The following is a 22031-nucleotide window of genomic DNA, read 5'->3' as shown; positions in this document are numbered from 1 at the left end:
TATCTGCAAAACCATCACCATGATCAAGATCATTATCATCATCATTCCCCAAAGTTTCCTTATGACTCTTTGCAGTTCCTCTGTATTAGTTATTTATTGCTGTGTAACAAGTTACCCCCCACAATTTCATGGCTTATGACAACAAACATTTATTGTATGTATTTTTTGCAGTTTCTGTGGATCAATAATATGAGTGGTTAGCTGGGTCCTCTGGATTATGGGCCCTCAGAAGACTGCAATGAAGGTACCATTTGCAGCTGCCGCTATCCTAAGGCTCGACTGGGAAAGGACTGCTTCCAAGCACACTTGATTGTTGCTAAGATTCTGTTCCTGACAGGCTGTTAGACTGAGGGTCTCGTTTCCTTCTTGACTATCGTTCGGAGCATCCATCAGTTCCTTCCATGTGGGCCTCTCCCTAGAGCAGCACACCCCGTGGCAGTTGGCTTCATGAGAGTAAGCAAGAGAGCAAGAGAGATTGAGAGCAATGCTGAACCAGGGTCTTTTGCAACCTAATATTGAAAGTTACCGCTCCCTCACGTTTGGGGTATTGCGATTATGAGAAATGAAATACTAGGTCCAGCCCAAACTCTACGGGAGGGGATTACAAGGGCATGAATATCAGGATGCAGGTGTCATTGGTTCATGCAAAACGTTTCTCCCTTGTGATTTAGACTTTTGCTAATCAGGTAGTCGTCTGTGGATTAGCATCACCAGCATCACTTCTGAGTGGTTAAGAAATGCAGTCTATGCCGAAAGCGGTTTGGCTCAGTGGATAGAGCATCGGCCTGTGGACTGAAAGGTCCCAGGTTCGATTCCGGTCAGGGGCATGTACCTGGGTTGCGAGCACATCCCCAGTGGGGGATGTGCAGGAGGCAGCTGATCGATGTTTCTGACTCTCTATCTCTCTCCCTTCCTCTCTGTAAAAAAAATCAATAAAATATATTAAAAAAAATAAATTAATTAAAAAAAAAAGAAATGCAGTCTTGGCACCCTCCCCCTATGAAATCAGAATTTGCATTTGAAGAGATTCTATAGGTGATTTCTAGGTGCTCTTAAGTTTGAGAACAATGATTTAGCCAACACTGCAAGGACAGTATCATACCACATGTCTCAGTAGACCTGTAGTATAAAGTCTAGACTTTTTAATTTAAATATGTTAAATATTCAATATACAGTGTGTGTGTGTGTGTGTGTGTGGTGGGGGGGAGTAGGTTTACAGTTGTGAGTATGCAAAACACAGTTTATTCTTGCATTATTATTAATTATTATATCATTTATTTGTATTATAACTGTAAAACTACTTTCCCCACCCCTGTGTTATGTATTTAAGTAATATATTTAAGTCATTCACTATTACAGAAGTATTTTTACTCGGTTCCAATGGTCTCATATCTTAAGTAACACAATGAAAATTGTTGTATCACTTTTCCTGCACTTCTGATGTCTAGTCCCTAAAATATCCTAACACTGGAAGCATTAGGCCAAAGTATTTAAGGTTCTTGATACATAAAACCAGATCCTCTGGCAAAAAGATCAATTTATACTGCCACCAGCAATGTGTGAAAGTCCATGATTCATTGTCTTCTGGTCACCCCTGATTGTTTAAAAAGTCTTAGCCAGTTTCAAAGGTGAAAAACTGGTATCTTCTGAGACAGGAGGGCTCCTTAGGTGGGGCCATCCCGGCTCATTCTGGCCTGCCTCCTGGGCACAATAGGGTAGCAGGAAGTCATTGGTATTTTAAAATATATATTTTATTGACAATTTATACTGCCACCAGCAATGTGTGAAAGTCCATGATTCATTGTCTTCTGGTCACCCCTGATTGTTTAAAAACTCTTAGCCAGTTTCAAAGGTGAAAAACTGGTATCTTCTGAGACAGGAGGGCTCCTTAGGCGGGGCCATCCCGGCTCATACTGGCCTGCCTCCTGGGCACAATAGGGTAGCAGCAAGTCATTGGTATTTTAATGTGCATGTCTTTGGTGGGATTTTCGCATATGCTTACTGATTATTTGGATTTCTTTATGAACTGTTCATATCTGTTGGCAGTTTTCTGGGGTGTTTGAATTTTTCTTACCAATTCATAAGAGCTCTTTCTATATTAATGATCTGCAAGCACATTGCAGTTATATACCTTGTTTTGTTATCTGCCTTTTACTTCTGCTTCATTATTTACACAACACTATGGCTGGAGGCCTCAGAGCTGGAGGCCTTTGCCTGCCCCTTGGGAACCTCCTACCTCTGGAGACTGTTCCTTTTCCAGCATTTCCAGTCGGGTAGGATAATATCTTCGCGGACAATGCAAACCTGTAGCCTTGGTTTCTTGCTGAAGGCGCAGGCATTCATGTTCAATAATTCTGGCCAGTACGATTTAGGGTTCTGCAAGGAGCTTCATAGGAATGTGCATCAGCAAGGGGCTGGGAAAGAAGCACCCGAGGGGCCGCGTGTTAACTTACGGGAGTTGTCCCTAGAACGTCATGGGGATTGCTTTGTTGGATGCTGGCGTTCCTGCACCAGCAAGCAAAGGCAAAAGCCGGCAAATATGGGTGATGCCCAGTAACATGAACCTGCAGATTGGCGAAGCCTGGGGAAAAACAATGTACCTTTGTAAGATTCTATTAAGAATAAACAAAGTTTTGGGGAAGGCCCCTCCAAGCAAGAGGGAACAGAGTGCAAAACTCCCCACCGAGTTTTAACCTCTCTCTGGACTACCTAAATTTTGCATCTGGGGATAACAGTAGGCCCACTCTCCCCTCTCTAACTTCCCTCAACCTTGAGTGGACAGAATGGAGATCTTTTTCCTTGAGATCACCCAAGACAGGCTGTGGTTTTCCAAAATGAATTTTATTAGAAACAAGAGGAAAAGGGAATCAAAATGTACAAAAATACCAACGAACAGAAACAAGTGGTCATAAAATAATATTTTCTCCTTTTCTAAGATAATTTCAGTCAATCTCAAAGTCAATGGAAACTCATGTATATAAGATATATAATGGTAAGATTATATATAAGATATAGAATTATATAACCTACTATATAGTTATATAGTGATAGATTAATTATATTGAATGTGGGATGTGGGTACATTTTAATATGTGTCTTATGAAGTATGGTGCCCATGGTGGTCTTTAACTGCCCAGTGGCCTCTCAGGTCTCAGCCCTTTGAGGGTGTGTTCTGTCTGGCATTTCAAATCCCTTGGTGAGAAGCTTTTCTCAAGCAGGAGAGAAGGGCCCACTCTCCGGCTGTGGCACCTCACTCCCCAAGGACTGTAGCACCAAGGACTTGACAGGTGACAGAAAGAACCTGCGTCCTGCGGTCCTGAGACAGTGCGGCAGCGACCTGGGGTCCCCTCCGGCCAAAGTGAATTTAGTCCTGCCTGCAGGGCGGAATGAACTTCAGGCTCCATCCTTTCTGAGAGTGAGAAGGCCCTACCGCCAGCCGGGGGGTGGGGGGTGGGGATTTGGAACTTGGCCCAATATGTGCCTGTAGGACCCAAACTGGACTTGGGCAAGAAGTCGAGAGCCACAGCGGAGAGAGGCCTGTGAGAGCTGAGCCCAAGAGCCTGGCTTCGGAGACAGGAGGGTTCCTTAGGCGGGGCCATCCCGGCTCATACCAGCCTGCCTCCTGGGCACAATAGGGTAGTGGGTAGCGGGAAGTCAGGGCCCGAGTTCTGGAGCCTCGCTGTACCCTGCACTCCCTGGATGAAGCCCCCTCCCTCCCCTCCTGACTGGCCACTCTTGTGGTCACGCTGAGGGCTTGGCACTTTCTCCTCGATGACAGGGTCGCTCTCTGTTCCCTGCTCTGCTCTACTGGTCCTGACCCCAGCATGGGGTCCACTGCGGCACTTGGCAGGGCCATGGAGGCCTCTTTCTCCACCCCAGGGGAGCTCAGGACCTGGTGGGTCGTGTCCAGCTGAATCTGATTTAGGTTCCCTCTCAGACCCTCTCCATAGTGAACCTCCTACTCCTGAAGGGCTGTTCCTTTTCCAGCATTTCCCTGGCCCAGCCTGGGACGCTCTCTCCCCAGATGCCCAGTCTGAGAGCTCAGGGACTCTAGGTCAGTGGTCCATCTCCCTTCCACGTGGCAGGGCCTGAATTCAACAACCAAGCTCTGTAGGCAGCAAGTGTTAACACGCACAGGTGGTGGAATCGTCTTTCCAACCTGCAGCTCTGGCTTTGTTCCTCCCCTGCTCCATGCTTCAATGGTTCCTGTCCCTGGAATTCAGTCCCAGCTCCTCTGTCCAACCATCAAAGTTCTTTGGGAGCTGACTCTGCCCACCTCTCCAGCCTCCTCTCCTGTCTCACACCCTGCACTCCCTGCAGCCTGAACCACCTGTAGATTCCCAGACACACACCTCACTTCACACAGCTCCTCCCTGACACCTCATGCTACCCGTCAGCTCTCCCTTGCTGAGAGCCCTCCAGGATTGCTCCTCTGTTCCTCTCTGTTTGTGCTGTGGTTTCACTCACCGACTGACGGATTCTACAAACACTCAAAGGTACTGATTGTGTATCAGACATTACTAGTCACTAGAAACAAAAAGATGAACAAATTTGGTCCTCCCCTTGTCCATGCTGGCCTAGGACTGGGGGGAGGGGGGGGGGAAATGGAGATGGATGCAGGTGTGGTATTTCGTGGGGAAGGGTACACATGCAATTATGTACTAACACAGAGGAGGGGCCCACTGACTCTTTTTTTCGCTGAGGGGTGTGGGAAAGAGTTCACAGGAGAGGCAATACTTGAGGTGGCCCCTGAAAGACGAATAGGAGTTTGATAGATGGGAGAGGATAGAGAAGGGCCTCCAAGATAACATAAGAAATTTAGAATATTTTTCCACTTATCCCACTCCTGATATAAAGGTTATCGTTTTAAAAATTTTAATTTACTTAGTTAACCCCATACGATGTTATCAATATTGGTTTACAGAGACAATGTTCATTTAGATTCACCCAGCTGCATATGGCTTTCCTTGCTCTTTATTCCTTCTTGCTTCAGACCTTCCATCTGCATTTACTTTCCTTCCTCCAAAGTTCTTACTTCAGAATTTTCTTTGCTGGAGTCCTGCTGGTGACAAATGTTCTTAATTTTTGTTACTCTATACATCTTTATTTCATCATCATTCTTTAATGATATTTCGCTGAGTACAAAATTCTGCGTGGGGCCGCCTCCCTGGGGCTCAGTCTGCCGGGGACCTCATCCAAGCCCACCTGCTTCTGGAAGAAAGAGCCAGACTTCTCAGAGGTCAGTCTGTTCAACAAGTGGGACCCCAGGGCCTTCTGTATGTTCAGCAAAGGAAGCTTGCAGTGGCCTCCTGAAGGAGGCCCCATCTCCATCTGGGTTCTGATGATGCCTCCACTTGTCATGCTGTGGTCCTGAGGTCCTCAGGTAATGGAGCTACCTGCTTGATGCATTATGATGAACTGACACCAAAGCTGAGGTTCCCTTGATCATGAACTCCACACAATCCTTTCCCACCATGCTCAGTGTGGAAGGCCAGAAGTGCACCTTAGCCATAGTCACAAAAACTTACTCATCAACTTCTTAGTGAATTTGACAGGCAAGACGATGACATTCACTTAGTGACCTGTGTGATAGAATTAAATGACTGGGAAGAGCCCTGGCCAGTGTTGCTCAAGGGTTAGAGGGTTGGCCTGCTCACCAAAGAGTTGTGCATTCAATTCCCTGTTAAGGGCATGTGCCTGGGCTGCAGGTTCCATCCCTGACCCTGGTTTGGCTCGTGTGGGAAGCAACCAATCAATGTGTCTCTCTCACATGGATGTTTATCTGTCTCTCTCTCCTCCCTCCCTCCATTTCATTCTCTCTTAAAAAAAAATCACTGGAAAAAATATCCTGGGGTGAGGATTAACAAAAAAATTTTTTTTAAATGACCAGGAAGAAAATGAAAACCACTTCCCAAAATAATGTATGGCATTGCTGTCAACATTAAAACTGGAAATTTACAGAGCCTCCTTCCAAGATCGGGTCCAGAAGAGGAGCTGGGTGCTCCATGAGCTTTACTAGGAGGACCAATGATTACTATTTAAGATGCAAAGAGAGAACAACTTGGTACAGGACTGTATTCCTGAATGCCACTTCCACGTGTGTATTTCTGGGCAGCAAGATGATACGCAAATAGCCTGGCCGGGTAGCTCAGTTGGTTAGAGCATGTCCCTATACACCAAGGTTGTGGGTTTGATCCCCAGTCAGAGCACATACAAGAATCAACCAATGAATGCATAAATAAGTGGAACAGCAAATCTCTCTCTCTCTCTTTCTCTCTCTCTCTCTCTCTCTCTCTTTCTCTTCCTGCTCTCTCTTTCTCTTCCTGCTTCTCTCTCTTTCTAAAATCAATAAATTAGAAAAAAGATGATAAGCAAACACTAGAGAACCTCCCCACATCTCTGGCTGAGACCTCCACTTTGTTGAACATATTAGATCTACCTTGATATTTTTTTAAATACTGATCTCCAACAAACATACTATTTCCTGGAAATTAAGCTCTGCTCTTAAAATAAAAAGGGAATAAAGAAAAAAGATGGCTTATGAGAAAAGATCTCTTCTCCAGGAAGCTAACAATAGGAATTAGCAAATAAATCAACTTTTTGGCATGACAGAGACCGGTTACGGTGGTTGGACAAAATATGAATTTGGAATCTATATCCGTGGAGTCTTAGTGTCTTTCAAATGACTTTCAAAATAATTTAAGTTAGCAAAAAAAGAGAGAGACAGAAATGAAAAACATGTGTGGTCGTTGTTTTCTTTTAGCTCATTTCCACTGTTGTTCTTCAGAAGAATGTTGGCTGTCATGTAGCTCTTTTTAAAAAATTTGGCATTTCCCCCTCCTTTGGCTACACTTAGGATAGTCTCTTTAACTATAATGCTTTGAAGATTCTCTTTTCGGTATCTGTCTGTAGATTTCTTTTTTTTAATTCATCCTATTTAAAATGTGTTTGCAAAAACCAGCTTTGTTTTGTGATTAGGGATAATATTTGAAGATTGTTTAAGATCATAAGGGTGGATATTATCAGAAAAACATCATCTAAGACTTGCAAAAAGGCCCTCTTGGTGTTGCCTAGCAGATCCTCTGAGGATTATCTGACTTTATGGGGGTGCATTCCTTTAATTGACCTTATATGGTCTAGGTCATTTTACAGCTCGGCAGGTAGCTGTGAAGTTATAGAAAACTATAGCAATGAAAATTATTCCTATCTAGCGTAATGCAAATAATTCGTATTCACAACAATGCAAATGTTCAGTAGAAAACATAAATTTCTATAAATCAAATTATTCCTTGAACTAATCCTAACATCTTATGGGTTCCTTCATGAATTAATGGGCTCAGGGAAATTTTTGACATGTAAGAAAAAACAAAGAAAAAAATTCATAAGTTCATTAAGAATTCTATTTATTAAGTTATTATTCTATTCTATATATCTAAAGAAAGTGGAAAAATATTCTTCAGCAGTAAAAATAAACCATCATGGATACATACCCAAACCTATTGTTGAGTGATTAAATCAAGTTACAGAAGAATACATACTTTATAATTCAATTTTTAAAATCATGAGAACAAATAATAAATTGTTTAACAATTGTATTATATTATATAGCTTCAAAAACATTAATACAAGCACTTATTAAAGTTTAAACCAATGTTAACAGTAGTTATCTCCAGGTCTAAGGTAATGGTCAGTTTTCATTTTCTTCCTTTTGTTTGCCTCTGACTTTTGCAATTAAAAAGAAAAAAAAATAATTAGGCTAAAAGGAGACATATTCAATGCATGTAATAGACAAATAATTAATATCCAAAATGGCGTATGGACAGTGCGATTGAAACTTCGTGGCCCATGCGCAGAAGTCGGTATTTTGTGGAAGAGCCACACTTGAGGGGCCAAAGAGCCGCATGTGGCTTGCGAGCCGCAGTTTGCCGACCACTGAGCTATACAGTTGCACAGTATGTCTAAAATAACTGCAGCTTAGATTTTATAACATCTAGTGCAAAGAGCAATGCTAAGTATTATCTGTAAATGCATGGCAGACAGTGAGGCAAGACTGTCTTCCTGCATCATCTGCCTACTCTTTATGCCATTTTCATCCCCAAATCCTTTATATTGTGGAAAAGCATGTTCATATGTTAAACATTTGGCTGTGATCATATTGCACTGACATAAATTTTCAAAGGCAAGAAAAACAACCAGGAAAAATTTTGCAATTAAAAAGAAAAAACAAATAATTAGCTAAAAGGAGACATATTCAATGCATGTAATAGACAAATAATTAATATCCAAAATGTATATAAAAAAACTACAAATCAAGAAAAGGCAAACAATATCTTATATTATTGAACACTTATCATTTGTTACTCACTGTGATAAGTGCTTTACATGTATTATCTTATTAATACTTTCAACAACTCTCTGAAGTGTATACTATTTTCTTTCCATTACCAGAAGAGGAAACTGAAACTCAGAGATATGAGGTAACTTTCCCATCTTCACTGAGTTAGTAAAGGGTAGGTAGAGTTCGGATTAGAACACATAAGTCTGACTTCAGAACCCACTATATTCACTTGACAATACTATCAACAATCTTACCAAAAGAAGTTAGATTCACTAGCAACTAGGGAAATACAAATGAAACAAAAAATAATGTTGCCACTTTCCATCTATGCGATAGACAAGAAAATTAGGATGTTTGAGATACATACACAATATACACAATATCAAGTACTGATGGGAATGAAAGGTGTAGATTGGTGTAATTACTTGGAAGAATAATTTAGGAATGTCTAGTAAATTTAAATTTTCTTTTATTCTACAATCTTCAAAGTCCAATATACATAAATCCTAGAAAAATATTTATATATGGAAAAATGTCCAAAGACATTAGTTGCAGAATTATTTAAACAGTGAAAAATTGGAAATAAACAAGTGTTCAATAGTAGATAAATATTAAGTGTGGTATATTCAAATGCTTGTCAAAGGGAATAAGCTAGGCCTATTATTATCACATGAGTGGATGTCAGAACCATGATGTTGAATTAAAATTTTGTCAGAGTGATACTGACCTCACGCTACCATTAAAAAAAAGTTTAAACTTATACAAGAATAATTCTATATATTGTTCATTGATACAATTGTATGTAGCAAAAACTTAAAAACACATTAAATACACTTTGGTTTAATCATAGTGATTGATTCAGGGGAGTTGGTAATATTTGAAGAACACTTCAATTTTCTCTGTAATTATTTCATCCTTTAAAAAAATATTTAAAATGTAAACCAGGTCAGATTCAGTTTCACAAGTTGAGTCCAGACCAGATCGATTATTAGCCATACAGTTACACAGCTATGTCTAAAATAACTGTAGCTTAGATTTTATAACATCTAGTGCAAAGAAAAATGCTGAATATGATCTGTAAATGCATGGCAGACAGTAAGGCAAGGCTGTCTTCCTGCATCATCTGTCTACTCTTTATGCCATTTTCATCCCCAAATCCTTTACACTGTGGAAAAGCATGTACGCATGTTAAACATTTGGCTGTGATCATATTGCACTGACACAAATTTTCAAAGGCAAGAAAAACAACCAGGAAAAGCAACAGAGCAATGGCCTTGAGCCATAAAGATATAGTCTTTGTAGAAGAAATCCTTTGCTTTCACTACTTAACTGAGTTATTCTGTGGTGGCAGCTGAAAGTTTTCCAACCAAGGGGGGGATCTTCAGTTTAGGGATGGCCACACCCTCTCCCAGCTGCTTACAAACCCAGGAAGATTCAGGGTGATCAGAACTGATGTATTTTTATGAAACCACATGAGCTCCATCATGAATCTGGACAACTCTGAAAGATCCTAGGTCATTGGGCCGTCTGTCTTCCAAGTACTTTCAGAAGGGCCCCCTTTACATCCTTGTTCCGGAGGCTATAGACGATGGGGTTAAGGAAGGCAGAGACAACATTGTAGAACAGGGCTAGCTTCTTGTCCCGCTCTGGGTTGTACCAGGAGCCAGGCCTCATGTACATGATCATGGCTGGCCCATAGAACATGGTGACTACAGTGACATGGGAAGCACATGTAGAGAAGGACTTGAACCTCCCCTGGGATGAACGAATTCTCAAGATGGAGATAAAGATGCGAATATAAGAGGCCAGGATGAGGGAGAGTGGGACAAAAATCAGGATGAAACCCAAGATGAAACCCAACTGGTCATTGAGGGATGTGTCCGCACAGGCCAACTTCAGAACAGCAGGGACCTCACAGAAGAAGTGGTTAATCTTGTGGGGACCACAATAAGGCAGACGCATGGTGAAGACAGTGTAGATAAGGGCCCCAGCTATGCTAATGGACCAACAGACTATGACCATCTTGATACAAACGGGACGGCTCATGAGTAGGGTGTAGTGAAGGGGGAAGCAAATGGCTACATACCTGTCATAGGCCATAATGGCATAGAGGACACACTCAGCAATGCCCAGGACCAAGAAGATGAACATCTGGGCTACACAAGCTCCCCAAGAGATAGTCATCCTTGGACATACCATATTAACCAACATCTGGGGCATGGTGGTGGTTACATAGCTCATGTCCACCAAGGAGAGGATACTGAGAAAGAAATACATGGGCGTGTGGAGGTGTGAATCCAGGTAGATCAGGGTGATGATGAGTCCATTGCCCAGAAGGGTGATGAGGTAGAGGAGGAGGAAGAAAGTGAACAGGGCCATTCTGACCTGTGACTCACTGGAGAAGCCAAGGAGTATGAACTCGGATACAGAGCTGTGGTTCTTTTTGCCAAGGCTCTGCATGGTGATCTACTTATTAAAGACAAACAGAACTTCCCTGTTCTGTCCTTGGCCTTGTGGGAGGGAGGACAGAGTTGATAGAAGTTGAGTCACACGCACAGCATCTTGCACAGAAAGTTGCACACAAAAAAAGATTTGGTCAAACCTTTGCTGAGTTGGATGAAAAGGGAAAGGAAGCTAGGGCAGTCCTGGCACTGGGAAATAAGTCAGAAGGCCTGGATCCGGACCTTAATAGAATACAGGCTGTCTGACTGCCCATAGACCCTGCTCTGGAAGCCACCCTCACCCACAGAGGGCATCAGGTAGCCATGTCTGTAGCAGCGGACCCAGCCAACCCCTGGCCACTGCTGAATTCTACTAAGGATGTACACTTGTCAAAGCTGAAAGACAATTCTCCGCTGAGAATTTAAAATGATGACACTGAAAGTCTGTGTCAGTGGGCTATGGGTGGCTGAGATACTGTCAATGCAAAGCTGGTGCAATGGTAACTCAAAATCACAGGGGAGCTGAAGCTATAGAGAAGAAAAAGGGAGGTCTTGCAGTGATGATAAAATAGCAGGCACGCTGGGAAGCAGAGAAGAGACACCTCACAGCCTGAGCAGCAGGGAGAGCGTGACTCTGCTTCCAGACTTGCTATCTCCAGCCCCTAAGCCCTGTCTAAACTTTGTTTCTTATGCTTAGATATCTGTGGGATTCTCTTTTGAGTCCTTACAAGTACCACCCAGGACCACATTTTAAATTCAGCTCTTCCTGAATGCCCCACGGTTGTCACTTACCCTGGTGTGTGACCTCGGGCAAGTCTCTTCACCTCCATTGGCCTGTCTCATCATCTGTTAGATAGAGGTAAACATCTATGGCACAGAGGAATGGCAAGGCGCACATGAAATACTGTAGGTCAAGACATTTTGCAATATATATATATATATATAAACACTAGGCAAGTAAAAGGGATTAGTATAAGTGAAATGAGTCTGGAAATCCGAAGAGCGAGGGGCTGGTCTTGACTCTGCCCTGATTTTGCTGTGTGATCCTCGGTGAACTTCAAAGCCCCATGTTTAAGTGAAGTTGTTGGACTTGACCACTCCAAAGGACCCTTCCAGCTCTGCTATGCTTTGATAGCAGTAATACCAGGCTGGAGACCTATGACTGCATCAGTGCCATGAGCACCAAGGGGAGCCGAGCAGTCAGCTGAACAGGATTGTGTTGGCAGGAGATTCCTTCTGGGAGCTGGAGACATGCGGCCAGAGCATAGGAGAGTGCATAGAGCAAGATTCAGGGGTCAGTGCACCTGAGTCTTGAAGTCTTTTTACTACTCCCAAGTCACTTAGCCTCTCAGAGTCTCATGCTTGTCATCTGTAATACCTCCCCCACAGTGGAGAGTACAGGAAATATACCTGGTTATTGAAAATGCCCAGTGAATGGTAGCAATGTAGGTAATGGGAAGCTGAGTGGAAGGAAGAGTAGAGGGAGGGGGAAGAGCTATCATAGCATTTTCAAGCTTCTGAGGTTCCAGAAGACAGGGGTTAAAAACATGATTGTGAGGACGGATTGCTGCAGGATGATGGTGACAGTCTGAGGCTGTATGGGCAAAAGAAGATGGTCTGAGCTTTAGGAAACATCAATAATTGGATGAAGAAAAAATGTCCCAGAGAAGCAATGTTTATCAAGGGAGGAGGAGAACTAGGGAAGCTCAGAGTCTTAGACATTGAGAAGAGAAACTTTAAAGAAATAAGGATTGGTCAGCAGTGCAAGTGGCAAACCCTGAATCCAGGATGATAGGGCTGCTCACACCCTCCTCGCCACCAGTTCACAATCCAGACCTAGATTTTTTCGGTGGCCTCTTACTGGCCTCCCTTCCTGGCGCACCCATCAGCAGGCCCTGTTTCATCTCTCATGCCCTTTCTCGGGCCTCTTAGGCTGGAATTTAAGGCCTTTCCCATCTGGTTCTAACCAATTTTCAAGTCTGTGATTCACCAGTACCTCTGAAATGTCTGAGCCATGTTGTTAACAGCAAGACCACCAAAAGGATCCCAGTCTGGGCAGCTGGGGTGGCCTCCTCTCTGAGCCAAAGACCTCCAGGCTACCTTTCTCAGTTCTGGCATATATGCCAGGCAGATCTCCACCACCCTTCCCTAAAGTATTTATCTGCTTGAATGTTTCCATAATCCTTTCTCCTGCTTCACATCCCACCAACCTTCAAGGCTCAGCTCGGGGTTTCCTCCTCCTTACCCACCAGCCTGGTCTGGTAGATTTCGCGTTCTATTTTCTCAGCCACAGGTTGTAGGCAGAGGCTGTCTCATTTTGATCTCTCCACAGATCTACTAGGGATCGGCAGACCGCTTTTGGAGTCCTGTTTCAGTGCTAATTTTCTCTGCTTCAACACCAAATTCTGCTCTGCCTTCTGCCAAGCTAGTACACGGCAGGACCAGGCCTAAATCCTGGGTCTCTTAATCCTGGCTGCGGGCTCTTAACCACTGCGCTCTGCCACTCTCTCAAAGGCACCCATGAAGAAACAATTACATCAAAACCTCGCACCAGGAAAATGCCATATTCATATCCACTCTCCTTTCTCCATCAGCCATTGCGTCCCTGCTCCTTCCCTGCCTCTGCAATTCTGGTAGAGAAGAAGGGAGCAGACGCTTCATCAGGGTGCACCAGGGATGAGGGTCCCCTGAGAAGGATGCGAGCAAATCTGGGGAAGTGTGCTGGAGACCCCACTCCTGCTCAGTGAGGGCAGGAGCACCCTTCTCTCCTCCCCCAGTGAGTGGGCAGAGACTAGGGTGGATCTTTTGTCCATTCTTAGGGATGCCCAGGGAAGGAAACTCTCCCATGGCTTCCCTCAGTCTCACCTACAAATGACCAGCACCCTGTTCTGCTTGAGTCGCCTCCTTCACTCCTGCGGCAGCAGCCTCAGGCTTCTTCTTGATCTGTGTGCTATGTGCAGAAAGCAGTTCACCCCGCTCCCTGGCACAGTGCCTTACATGGGAGATGTGCGTATCTCCTAAGTGTGTTGGACGCAGCAGCCCTGGAGGGAGGGGCTCCCAGCGGGCAGACCCGGGGCCCTCTTTTATCGGAATGGGGTTGGAGAGCAGATTTCCAATCCTGAGAAGCCCTGAGGATTCCCCGATGCTGGTAAATGCAGCACAGAGCCTCTGGGAAGACGAAAAACACAGCCAGGAAGTGAGTGTCCCCAAGGCATTTCAGGAGTGGCCCCCAGAGCAGATGAGCTGGACATCCTTGTGAAGTTTCCATTTGGGGACTGAACTTTCTTCCCACTGAGACTTAGAGGAGGGAGGAGCCCTGTGGCTGAGCTGCACGTTTCTGTGTGACACAGTGATAATACTGAGATGTGCTTTGTGTCCTTTCCAAGCACCTTTGTGTGTCTTTTATGTCCTCAAGCATTTTATTCAAGGCCACACACCTAGTAGAGGCAAACTACGGCTTGACTATAGATTATATAAATACTGCCAATACTTATCAATATCCTCATAACTACCACTTATTGAAACCTATTATCCAAGGCCACACACCTCAGGGTGATATAAATGCTCCCAAACCTATTACTGCAGCATAACTACCTACTATTGAACATTTACTCTTATCAAAGGCTATGCCAGGCAATTAATTCTCACAACAAGATCAGTAAGCCATTTGACAGATCTGGAGGCACAGAGAGTTTCAGAGAATTAAGTGGCTTGTTCACACCACATAGCAGATACATTGTGCCGTCTGAACTTGAACCTAGATCTGTCAGATTCCAAATCGTTCTACTGCAGCGTCTCTATGGCCAACGTGCAGTACTGGTTTACAGGGTATGTATAGTCAGGCTGGAGGGCATCTATAAGGCTGGTGTAGGAGCCAGGTGGTCAGAAGAAGAAGAAGAAGAAGAAGAAGAAGAAGAAGAAGAAGAAGAAGAAGAAGAAGAAGAAGAAGAAGAAGAAGAAGAAGAAGAAGAAGAAGAAGAAGAAGAAGAAGAAGAAGAAGAAGAAGAAGAAGAAGAAGAAGAAGAAGAAGAAGAAGAAGAAGAAGAAGAAGAAGAAGAAGAAGAAGAAGAAGAAGAAGAAGAAGAAGAAGAAGAAGAAGAAGAAGAAGAAGAAGAAGAAGAAGAAGAAGAAGAAGAAGAAGAAGAAGAAGAAGAAGAAGAAGAAGAAGAAGAAGAAGAAGAAGAAGAAGAAGAAGAAGAAGAAGAAGAAGAAGAAGAAGAAGAAGAAGAAGAAGAAGAAGAAGAAGAAGAAGAAGAAGAAGAAGAAGAAGAAGAAGAAGAAGAAGAAGAAGAAGAAGAAGAAGAAGAAGAAGAAGAAGAAGAAGAAGAAGAAGAAGAAGAAGAAGAAGAAGAAGAAGAAGAAGAAGAAGAAGAAGAAGAAGAAGAAGAAGAAGAAGAAGAAGAAGAAGAAGAAGAAGAAGAAGAAGAAGAAGAAGAAGAAGAAGAAGAAGAAGAAGAAGAAGAAGAAGAAGAAGAAGAAGAAGAAGAAGAAGAAGAAGAAGAAGAAGAAGAAGAAGAAGAAGAAGAAGAAGAAGAAGAAGAAGAAGAAGAAGAAGAAGAAGAAGAAGAAGAAGAAGAAGAAGAAGAAGAAGAAGAAGAAGAAGAAGAAGAAGAAGAAGAAGAAGAAGAAGAAGAAGAAGAAGAAGAAGAAGAAGAAGAAGAAGAAGAAGAAGAAGAAGAAGAAGAAGAAGAAGAAGAAGAAGAAGAAGAAGAAGAAGAAGAAGAAGAAGAAGAAGAAGAAGAAGAAGAAGAAGAAGAAGAAGAAGAAGAAGAAGAAGAAGAAGAAGAAGAAGAAAAAGCCAGGTTGGTGGTTGAATGCTGACTCTACCACTTTCTCACCATATGACCTTGGGCAAGTCACTTTCCCTCTCTGAGTCTAACTTTCATCATATCAGAACAGAGAACAATGCTGTGAGGGTTAAGAAGGTGCATATAAGGTGCTTAGCACACGTCCTGGTATCCAGAAGGGGCTCAGTCAATGGCAGGTACTATACTGACAGCAATCACTGAGCAGTCCTAAGGGTCAGCCTAGTTCTTCTCTGGGTGGGGGAGGGAGAGAGAACACTCAGCAGCAGGGGCAAGAACCCAGATGCCTGGATTGCAGTGGAGGGCTCTTGCCCAGGCCACACGTGCCTCAAGCAAGTGAGAGGGAACAGTGGTGGTAATTTTCTTCCTCCCCCCAAAAAGGAGGAACCTCTTGAACATGAAGCAGAGATTTCATGTTCAAGAGGGGATTGCACATCTACTTATATAAAAACCCTGGGTGGTGTTCATCACGGCCAGTGTGGCGACCAAGCAGAAGGAAGTCAGTCCTGCAGGGGTTGTCTTGGAAACGGCTGCACCCTCCCCCGAGCTGTTTCCTGGAGCTGTTTCCTGTAAGGGCAGGGTTTGAGGCAGGAACCTGCCCTGGGAGTGTGGAGGCATATCTTTATAAAGTGTGCTGCACCAGCACGGCCAAGGGTGAACCTGAGTGGGGGCGGCTGAAAGGCTTAGAAAAGAAAGACAAGAGAATGCAAGCCGGGTCTCAGTGGGACGCTGCTTCTCTGAGAGATAGTGACCACGCCCACAGCCATGCCTTTATTTTATAGCAGATGCTACAAGGCAAAGTAAGGGCGTGACCAAGATGTTTACAACATTCTCCTGGGTTTCAATCCTACTCAACTACATGCACCTGAACTCTATCAAGCCCACATCACTCAGGCACGTGGGGCCACGTGTTCTGACCATAGGTTCAAGCTTACAACTACAGCTGTTGGCTATAATTGTGCTGGGAGGGCCCTGCCCTCCAAGCTGGGACTTGCACGTGGCAATGAGAGGACTGTGCCCTCTCATCAGTCCAAGGCTTGAACCTGTCCAAAACACTGTAGCGGCTCCCCACAATAAAGTTTTAATTCTGTTTCTTTGTTACTAATGTTGTGGCCCTACCCCATAACAAAGAAACAATTTCTGGGGGATGAGGGCCAGGAATCAGGATTTTAAAAACATTCCCAGGTGATTCTAATGTGCAGCCAAGGTTGAGAACCACTGCTATAGATAATATTAAATTAACAGCCATATTGGTCTAGAAACATTCAACATAATTTTTTCCATTTGTACAGGGGTAACACACTTTATTAAATATCTAAGGTCTTAATCTACATGGGTTTGATTACAGAAACTAATAAAGTATTCTCTAAATTAAAAAAAAAAGAAAGAAAAAAATAAGAGAGAAATATAACAGAAATTTTCTTTGTTGTATGTGAGAAACTACAGGGTAATTAAATTCTTCTCTTTTTGTGTGTGTTAATCCTCACCTGAGGATATTTTTTCCATTGATTTTCAGAGAGAGTGGGAGGGAGGGAGTAGGGAGAGTGAAAAACATCAATGTGCCTCCCATTGATTGGTTGTCTCCTGCATGCGCCCCACCTGGGCCAGTGATCAAACCTGCAACCCAGGTACATGCCTTTGACCAGGAATCAAACCTGAGACCCTTCAGTGAGTGGACCGACCCTCTACCATTGAGCCACCCTTGCCACAGAGGTTAATTAAATTCTTCTTCCTACCTTTCTGTCATTATGAATTTTATCTGATGAACATGGATTACTTTGCTCAGAAAACAGGGAAGACTCCAGCAGGAATTATCCTGGGTATCAAAGATTCCACGGGTGAATGGCCTCCAGGCTGGGAAGCAGGATTCTCTATTTCTCTTTCAGACTCTGCAACCTTAAAGCTCAGGTAGAGGCCTCATGAACAACACAGAACTCTCAGAAGGACCGGAGTCCAACTTGAGGGGCTCAGAAAAGCTGAAGGAGGGGCCCCATCCCCAGGCTAGGGATTTGAGTGGTCTTGGCTGTCACCCGCCCCCCTCCCCCCACAAAGCAAAGTGTGTGGGAGGCACTTTACAATCAGGCAGACCTAGACTGGGGTCTCAGCTGCCTCGAACAGCTGTTTGACCTTGGACAAGTCTTTTCACCTCTGAACTTCAGTGTCCATACAGTGGAAATAACACAGAGCAGTTGGAGAATTAAGTGAAATGATGCCTGAGTCGGGCACATGAAGGTGTATAATAAATGCCGGTTCCTTTCCCCCTTTCCTTCCCTAACCCCAGAAGAATGTGCATCTAGCAGAAACCCCAAAAGAGCCTGCTGCCCGCAAAAGTTGCTGCTCTTGCCCGGCTGGCGTGGCTCAGTGGTTGAGCGTCAACCTATGAACCAGGATGTCACAGTTCAATTCCCGGTCAGGGCACATGCCCCGGTTGCAGGCTCCATCCCCATGTGGACTCTCTCATCATTGATGTTTCTCTCTCTCCCTCTGCCTTCCTCTCTGAAATCAATAAAAATTTATTTTTTCAAAAAAGTTGCTGCTCTTGTGTCTGGATGTGTTAGCCAACCACCTCCCCCTCCACATGTATCTCTGTTCTTCCCACCCGAGCGGCCTCCCTGCCTCTGGTCTGGCTTGTGCCAGATCATGACACCGGGTTCAGCATTGGGTGGAAGCACAGCCTGTGTGGCCCAACAAAACCGCGTTCAGCATCCCAGCTCTGCACAGCCCACTTAAGGCTCCAAGCTTCCATTTCTGTATCTGTAAAATAGAGATAGTACTGCTGTGAGGATTTAGTATATATCAAATATCTGGCCCATAATGACTACTCAAAGTAAAAACAAACCCAATGGCAGGCATTATTATGATACAGGGGGCACCACTCCATTTGACAGTGAGGAAGCTGAGGCTCTGGGAACCTCAGTGACTTGATCAGGTCGCAGTGACCAAGTCTGTCTGATGACAATCGCTGGGTCTCTTGTGCTCAGTTGCTTCCCCAGAGGTTGCTCTTGCTGAGCGGAAGGGCGGGGCCATCCCTGTGCTGTCAGCGGGAAGTGTCTGCTGGGGCTGCAGCCTGGAGTTAAAGATATTGGAGGCAGGTGAGGATCCAGCTTGGGGAAGATGGGCAAGATCAGTGCACAAGGGCTTATCAAGAGGAGAGAAGGCGACTCAGACAGCCCCACACACCCTCATAAGGAAAAGTAGCACAGGTAAGGGCTACTGCGTTGTAATACAGATGGGATTCTGGAGAAGAGAGAAATGGGAGGGTGGAGGGCAGATATGGGGCAGAGGGGAGCTTTAGAGAGCATATCATTGATGTCAGCGGAGAACAGTACTTGCTTTCAGCTCAGTACAAGACAGGTTGGGAGGTGACGACCCGAGTGGGGGTGCCATGGACTGGGGCAGGGTCTCACTCTGAAGGCAGCATCTGCATGGGGTGTTAGGGAGGTTGCACATTTCAGAAATCTATGTAAAGTGTGCTCTGGCAGGAGTGGGTGAGTGAAGGCGGCCGCGGCCCCAGAGGTGCACCTGCTCCCTGGACCCAGCTCCAGGCCCCTCTCTGACCCTCCGATTCTATCTTCAGTTTCCATCTCTTTCCAGTCTGGTGCTACTCTGCCCTGCCGCTCTGGTCCTCTGTGTCCATCTGTGTACGTTGATCCTTCCTGATGTTCCTCTGTGTCTATTCTGCCCAGTCTGGATCTCTGGTCTGTGCTCCAGTCCATTTTTGCTGCCTGTAGATGGGGATCTGCCACCTCAGACCCCCCTATGCACCTGCTCTGTCTTCAATCTTCCAGGATCTCCGGATCCTGCCAGGCTTTCATGGCTCACCCCATCTGTCCCCTGGCCCAGCAGACCCCTGGCCCTCAGAGGAGGATACACCCGGTTACCCCAGAACCAGTGCTCTCTCCTCTTCCCAGGCAGCACTGAGAATTCAAGGGGCTGTTGGACATGGCAGGCCACAGGGAAGAGCCAGTTCTGGCATCACCTGCCTGGCCTCTGACCTTCCCCTCATGCAGCTCGCTGTGAAGGAGACCATGGTATGGAGGGCAGAGGGTGGCAAGCAGCCTCAGGGAGGGTCAGCATATGACTGTGTCGCTGTGCATGGAGTGGGCACCAGCAGCCTGGTCTTATTGCCTCCTTGCACCTGCTTAGCCAGGTCGGCTGCCTGGTCAGCTGTCACTTCACTTTTTGGTCACAATTTCCCATCCTCTTGCCCCCTTTTATTTCAGCTTCTACCCTGGAGGAGGCAGGAAATGAGAAAGCAGGTGAGCAAGTAAGTGGCAGAGGAAGAGGAGGACCTGTGTTCAGGCGGTCAGTCCAACCACATTCTCACAGGGGCTCAGAGAGAGTGTCCCCTGGTGGTTATGAGCACAGGCACTGCAGTTGGCTACCACTGTGTCCCCGGGCAAGTGTGTCACCGCTTTCCTTACGTGTAAAACGGGGGTAGCGATCATGCCTGCGTCACAGGGTAGCTCTGTGCAGGCTCGTGTTCAGCGTGTAGGCATTCTGGTACAACTTCTGTTTCCTATGACATGTGTTTGTTCTGATTGGAGGGTGCCCACAATTATTGTTAAATATTTCAACCAGCACCCCAGTTATGGGGATAAAATAAAGCAGATCATAGTGCTTGGCACATAGTAAGCTGTTACAGCAACAATAATACTATAATGTATTGAATTATTAAAGTAATTATATTATTATATATAATTGCACATTATTGTTATTCAGTTGTTGAATTTACTATTTAAAATAATATTCTATATTATTATTTATTGGCTTGGATAGAAGTTGAGAGAAATGCTAGAGCGATTCATGACCATTGGTGCCAACTCTCTCAATCTTCCTCCCTCAACCAACCTGTGCCCTGATTTCTCCTGGGACTTGTGACTTCCAGACACACATCATTTTCTCCAGGTCTCTGAGGAACAGGAAGGAAAAGCATAGGAAGAGAGAATGTCTATATTCGTCTTTTCTCTCGCTCTCTTTTTTTTTCACTAGGTCTCCTGGTCAGTAAGTATTTATTGGGTCTTAATATGTGCCAGGCTCTGTATTAAGTAACGAGGTTACAGTGGGAAACAATAAAATCACACACCTTCAAGCTGAGCCGCTCAGCGGGGATGTGCTCGACTTGTGGAATTTCCAAGTTAACGCGGGCTTGCTGCCTTGAGCTCAGACAGAGTCCAAGGAGCTGACCTGGGATCCATCTTCTTCCCAGGTCTCCTCTCTGCATGTGGCATCTTGGGCCACTGTGACGCTTTCTGCTTCAGCTCTTGCAGTAGCTGGAGATTTTCCTAAGTGTCTGGCCTGCCTTGGAGTCTGGTGACCAAAACTGGATCTGGCTTTAAGGAACAAAGCCAGGATATTGGTCTAACTTTCTTAGACTTTGCCCTGTAGACAATGGAGCCATTGAAAGATTGAACTAGTGGTTCCATCAAATCTTTGTTTTAGAAAGAGTGCTCTGCAAACCAGTGCACAGAATGAGCTGGACAAAGGCCCAGCTGGAGGACAGATAAAATCCGAGTGAGAGAGAGTGTCTGAACCAGACAGTAGGGGATGGATGGGTATGAGAGGCACTTTGGAGGTGGTGGCAATGGAACCTGGGGACAGATAGGATGTAGTGGGATGAGAAAGAAGAAGATGAGATTTCCCCCAGGTTTCTGGCTGGTATGACTGCATTGATCTTAGAGATGCCACCAATTTCTTCCAACCAAAAATTCTTTGCCCTCAGATTTCCTTTTCCCTTTTGAGAATCCAGGCCAGAACACATTCAGTACATGGAGGACTCAGAGGAGTTGAGCTCCGGTTAGCTATGGTTTTGCTGCTCGTGAGAAACCTACTGCAGCTGAAGAATGAGTGAGATTCAGTTTCTCCCACATTTTCCCTCTCTGAGTCTCATTTCTCCATTTGTGAGATGGAGATAATGATCCCTGCCCTATACTCTCACAGAGTCATCATGAGCTCTCTCATGAGGCTCAAAGAGAGAATGAATGTCAAGGTATATTGTAAAGTACAGGCCAAAAGCTGAATTCTATAGCTTTAGCCCAGATGGAGGTACAGAGGCCGGGCTCCTCATGGTGGATAATGATGTCACCCTTTGTTTTCCCTCACGTGGGGTTTCTGGTCCCTAGACTGAGAGTCAGGCAATTTCTTCCCAGTGAAGAGTGTTTTCCTTTCAGGAGAGCTGGGGGAAGGTATGATGGGAACCCAGGGCTTCAGGGAGCCCAAGTTTCCCACCAGGGGTCCTGGTTGCCGAGCAGCACCCTTGGACACATGCCGCTGGTTTAGAGACAGCGAGTTCCACTTGCCCTCAGCCTTCGTGTGTGTTCAACCAGGTCAAACACCCTTTATCATCAGACTCCTAAAGAGCAAGCCATTCATTGGCTGTGTGGGAAAGAAAGAAAGAAAGGAAGGATGGAAGGAAGGAAGGAAGGAAGGAAGGAAGGAAGGAAGGAA

At 44.9% G+C, this 22031-nt stretch overlaps 2 protein-coding genes and 1 pseudogene across 2 annotated transcripts in view; 2 read left to right on the top strand and 1 right to left on the bottom strand.

Annotated features, from left to right (window-relative positions):
* Positions 1-4604: 4604 nt before the first annotated feature.
* Positions 4605-6571, top strand: LOC102250924 (annotated as a pseudogene).
* A 3282-nt stretch (positions 6572-9853) lies between these two features.
* LOC102250626 (olfactory receptor 2A12) lies at positions 9854-10798 on the bottom strand. The gene has a single exon (XM_005866103.1). It carries the CDS (start codon positions 10796-10798, stop codon positions 9854-9856), a length of 945 nt encoding a protein of 314 aa, XP_005866165.1.
* A 4746-nt stretch (positions 10799-15544) lies between these two features.
* Positions 15545-22031, top strand: part of LOC102243736 (olfactory receptor 2A12) — a 9154-nt gene continuing 2667 nt past the window's right edge. The window contains exon 1 of the mRNA XM_005866079.1: positions 15545-15581. The gene's annotated coding sequence lies outside the window, so the exon portion shown is untranslated. The remainder of the gene's footprint in view (positions 15582-22031) is intronic.

The sequence above is a fragment of the Myotis brandtii genome, unplaced genomic scaffold (assembly GCF_000412655.1).
Source record: "Myotis brandtii unplaced genomic scaffold, ASM41265v1 scaffold220, whole genome shotgun sequence".
In the NCBI taxonomy this organism is placed as follows: Eukaryota; Metazoa; Chordata; class Mammalia; order Chiroptera; family Vespertilionidae; genus Myotis; species Myotis brandtii.
This window is presented reverse-complemented; position numbering and strand designations above follow the sequence as displayed.

Excerpts from the sequence above, each read along its gene's own strand:
- LOC102250626 (XM_005866103.1), bottom strand. The coding sequence starts at position 10,798 with ATGCAGAGCCTTGGCAAAAAGAACCACAGCTCTGTATCCGAGTTCATA.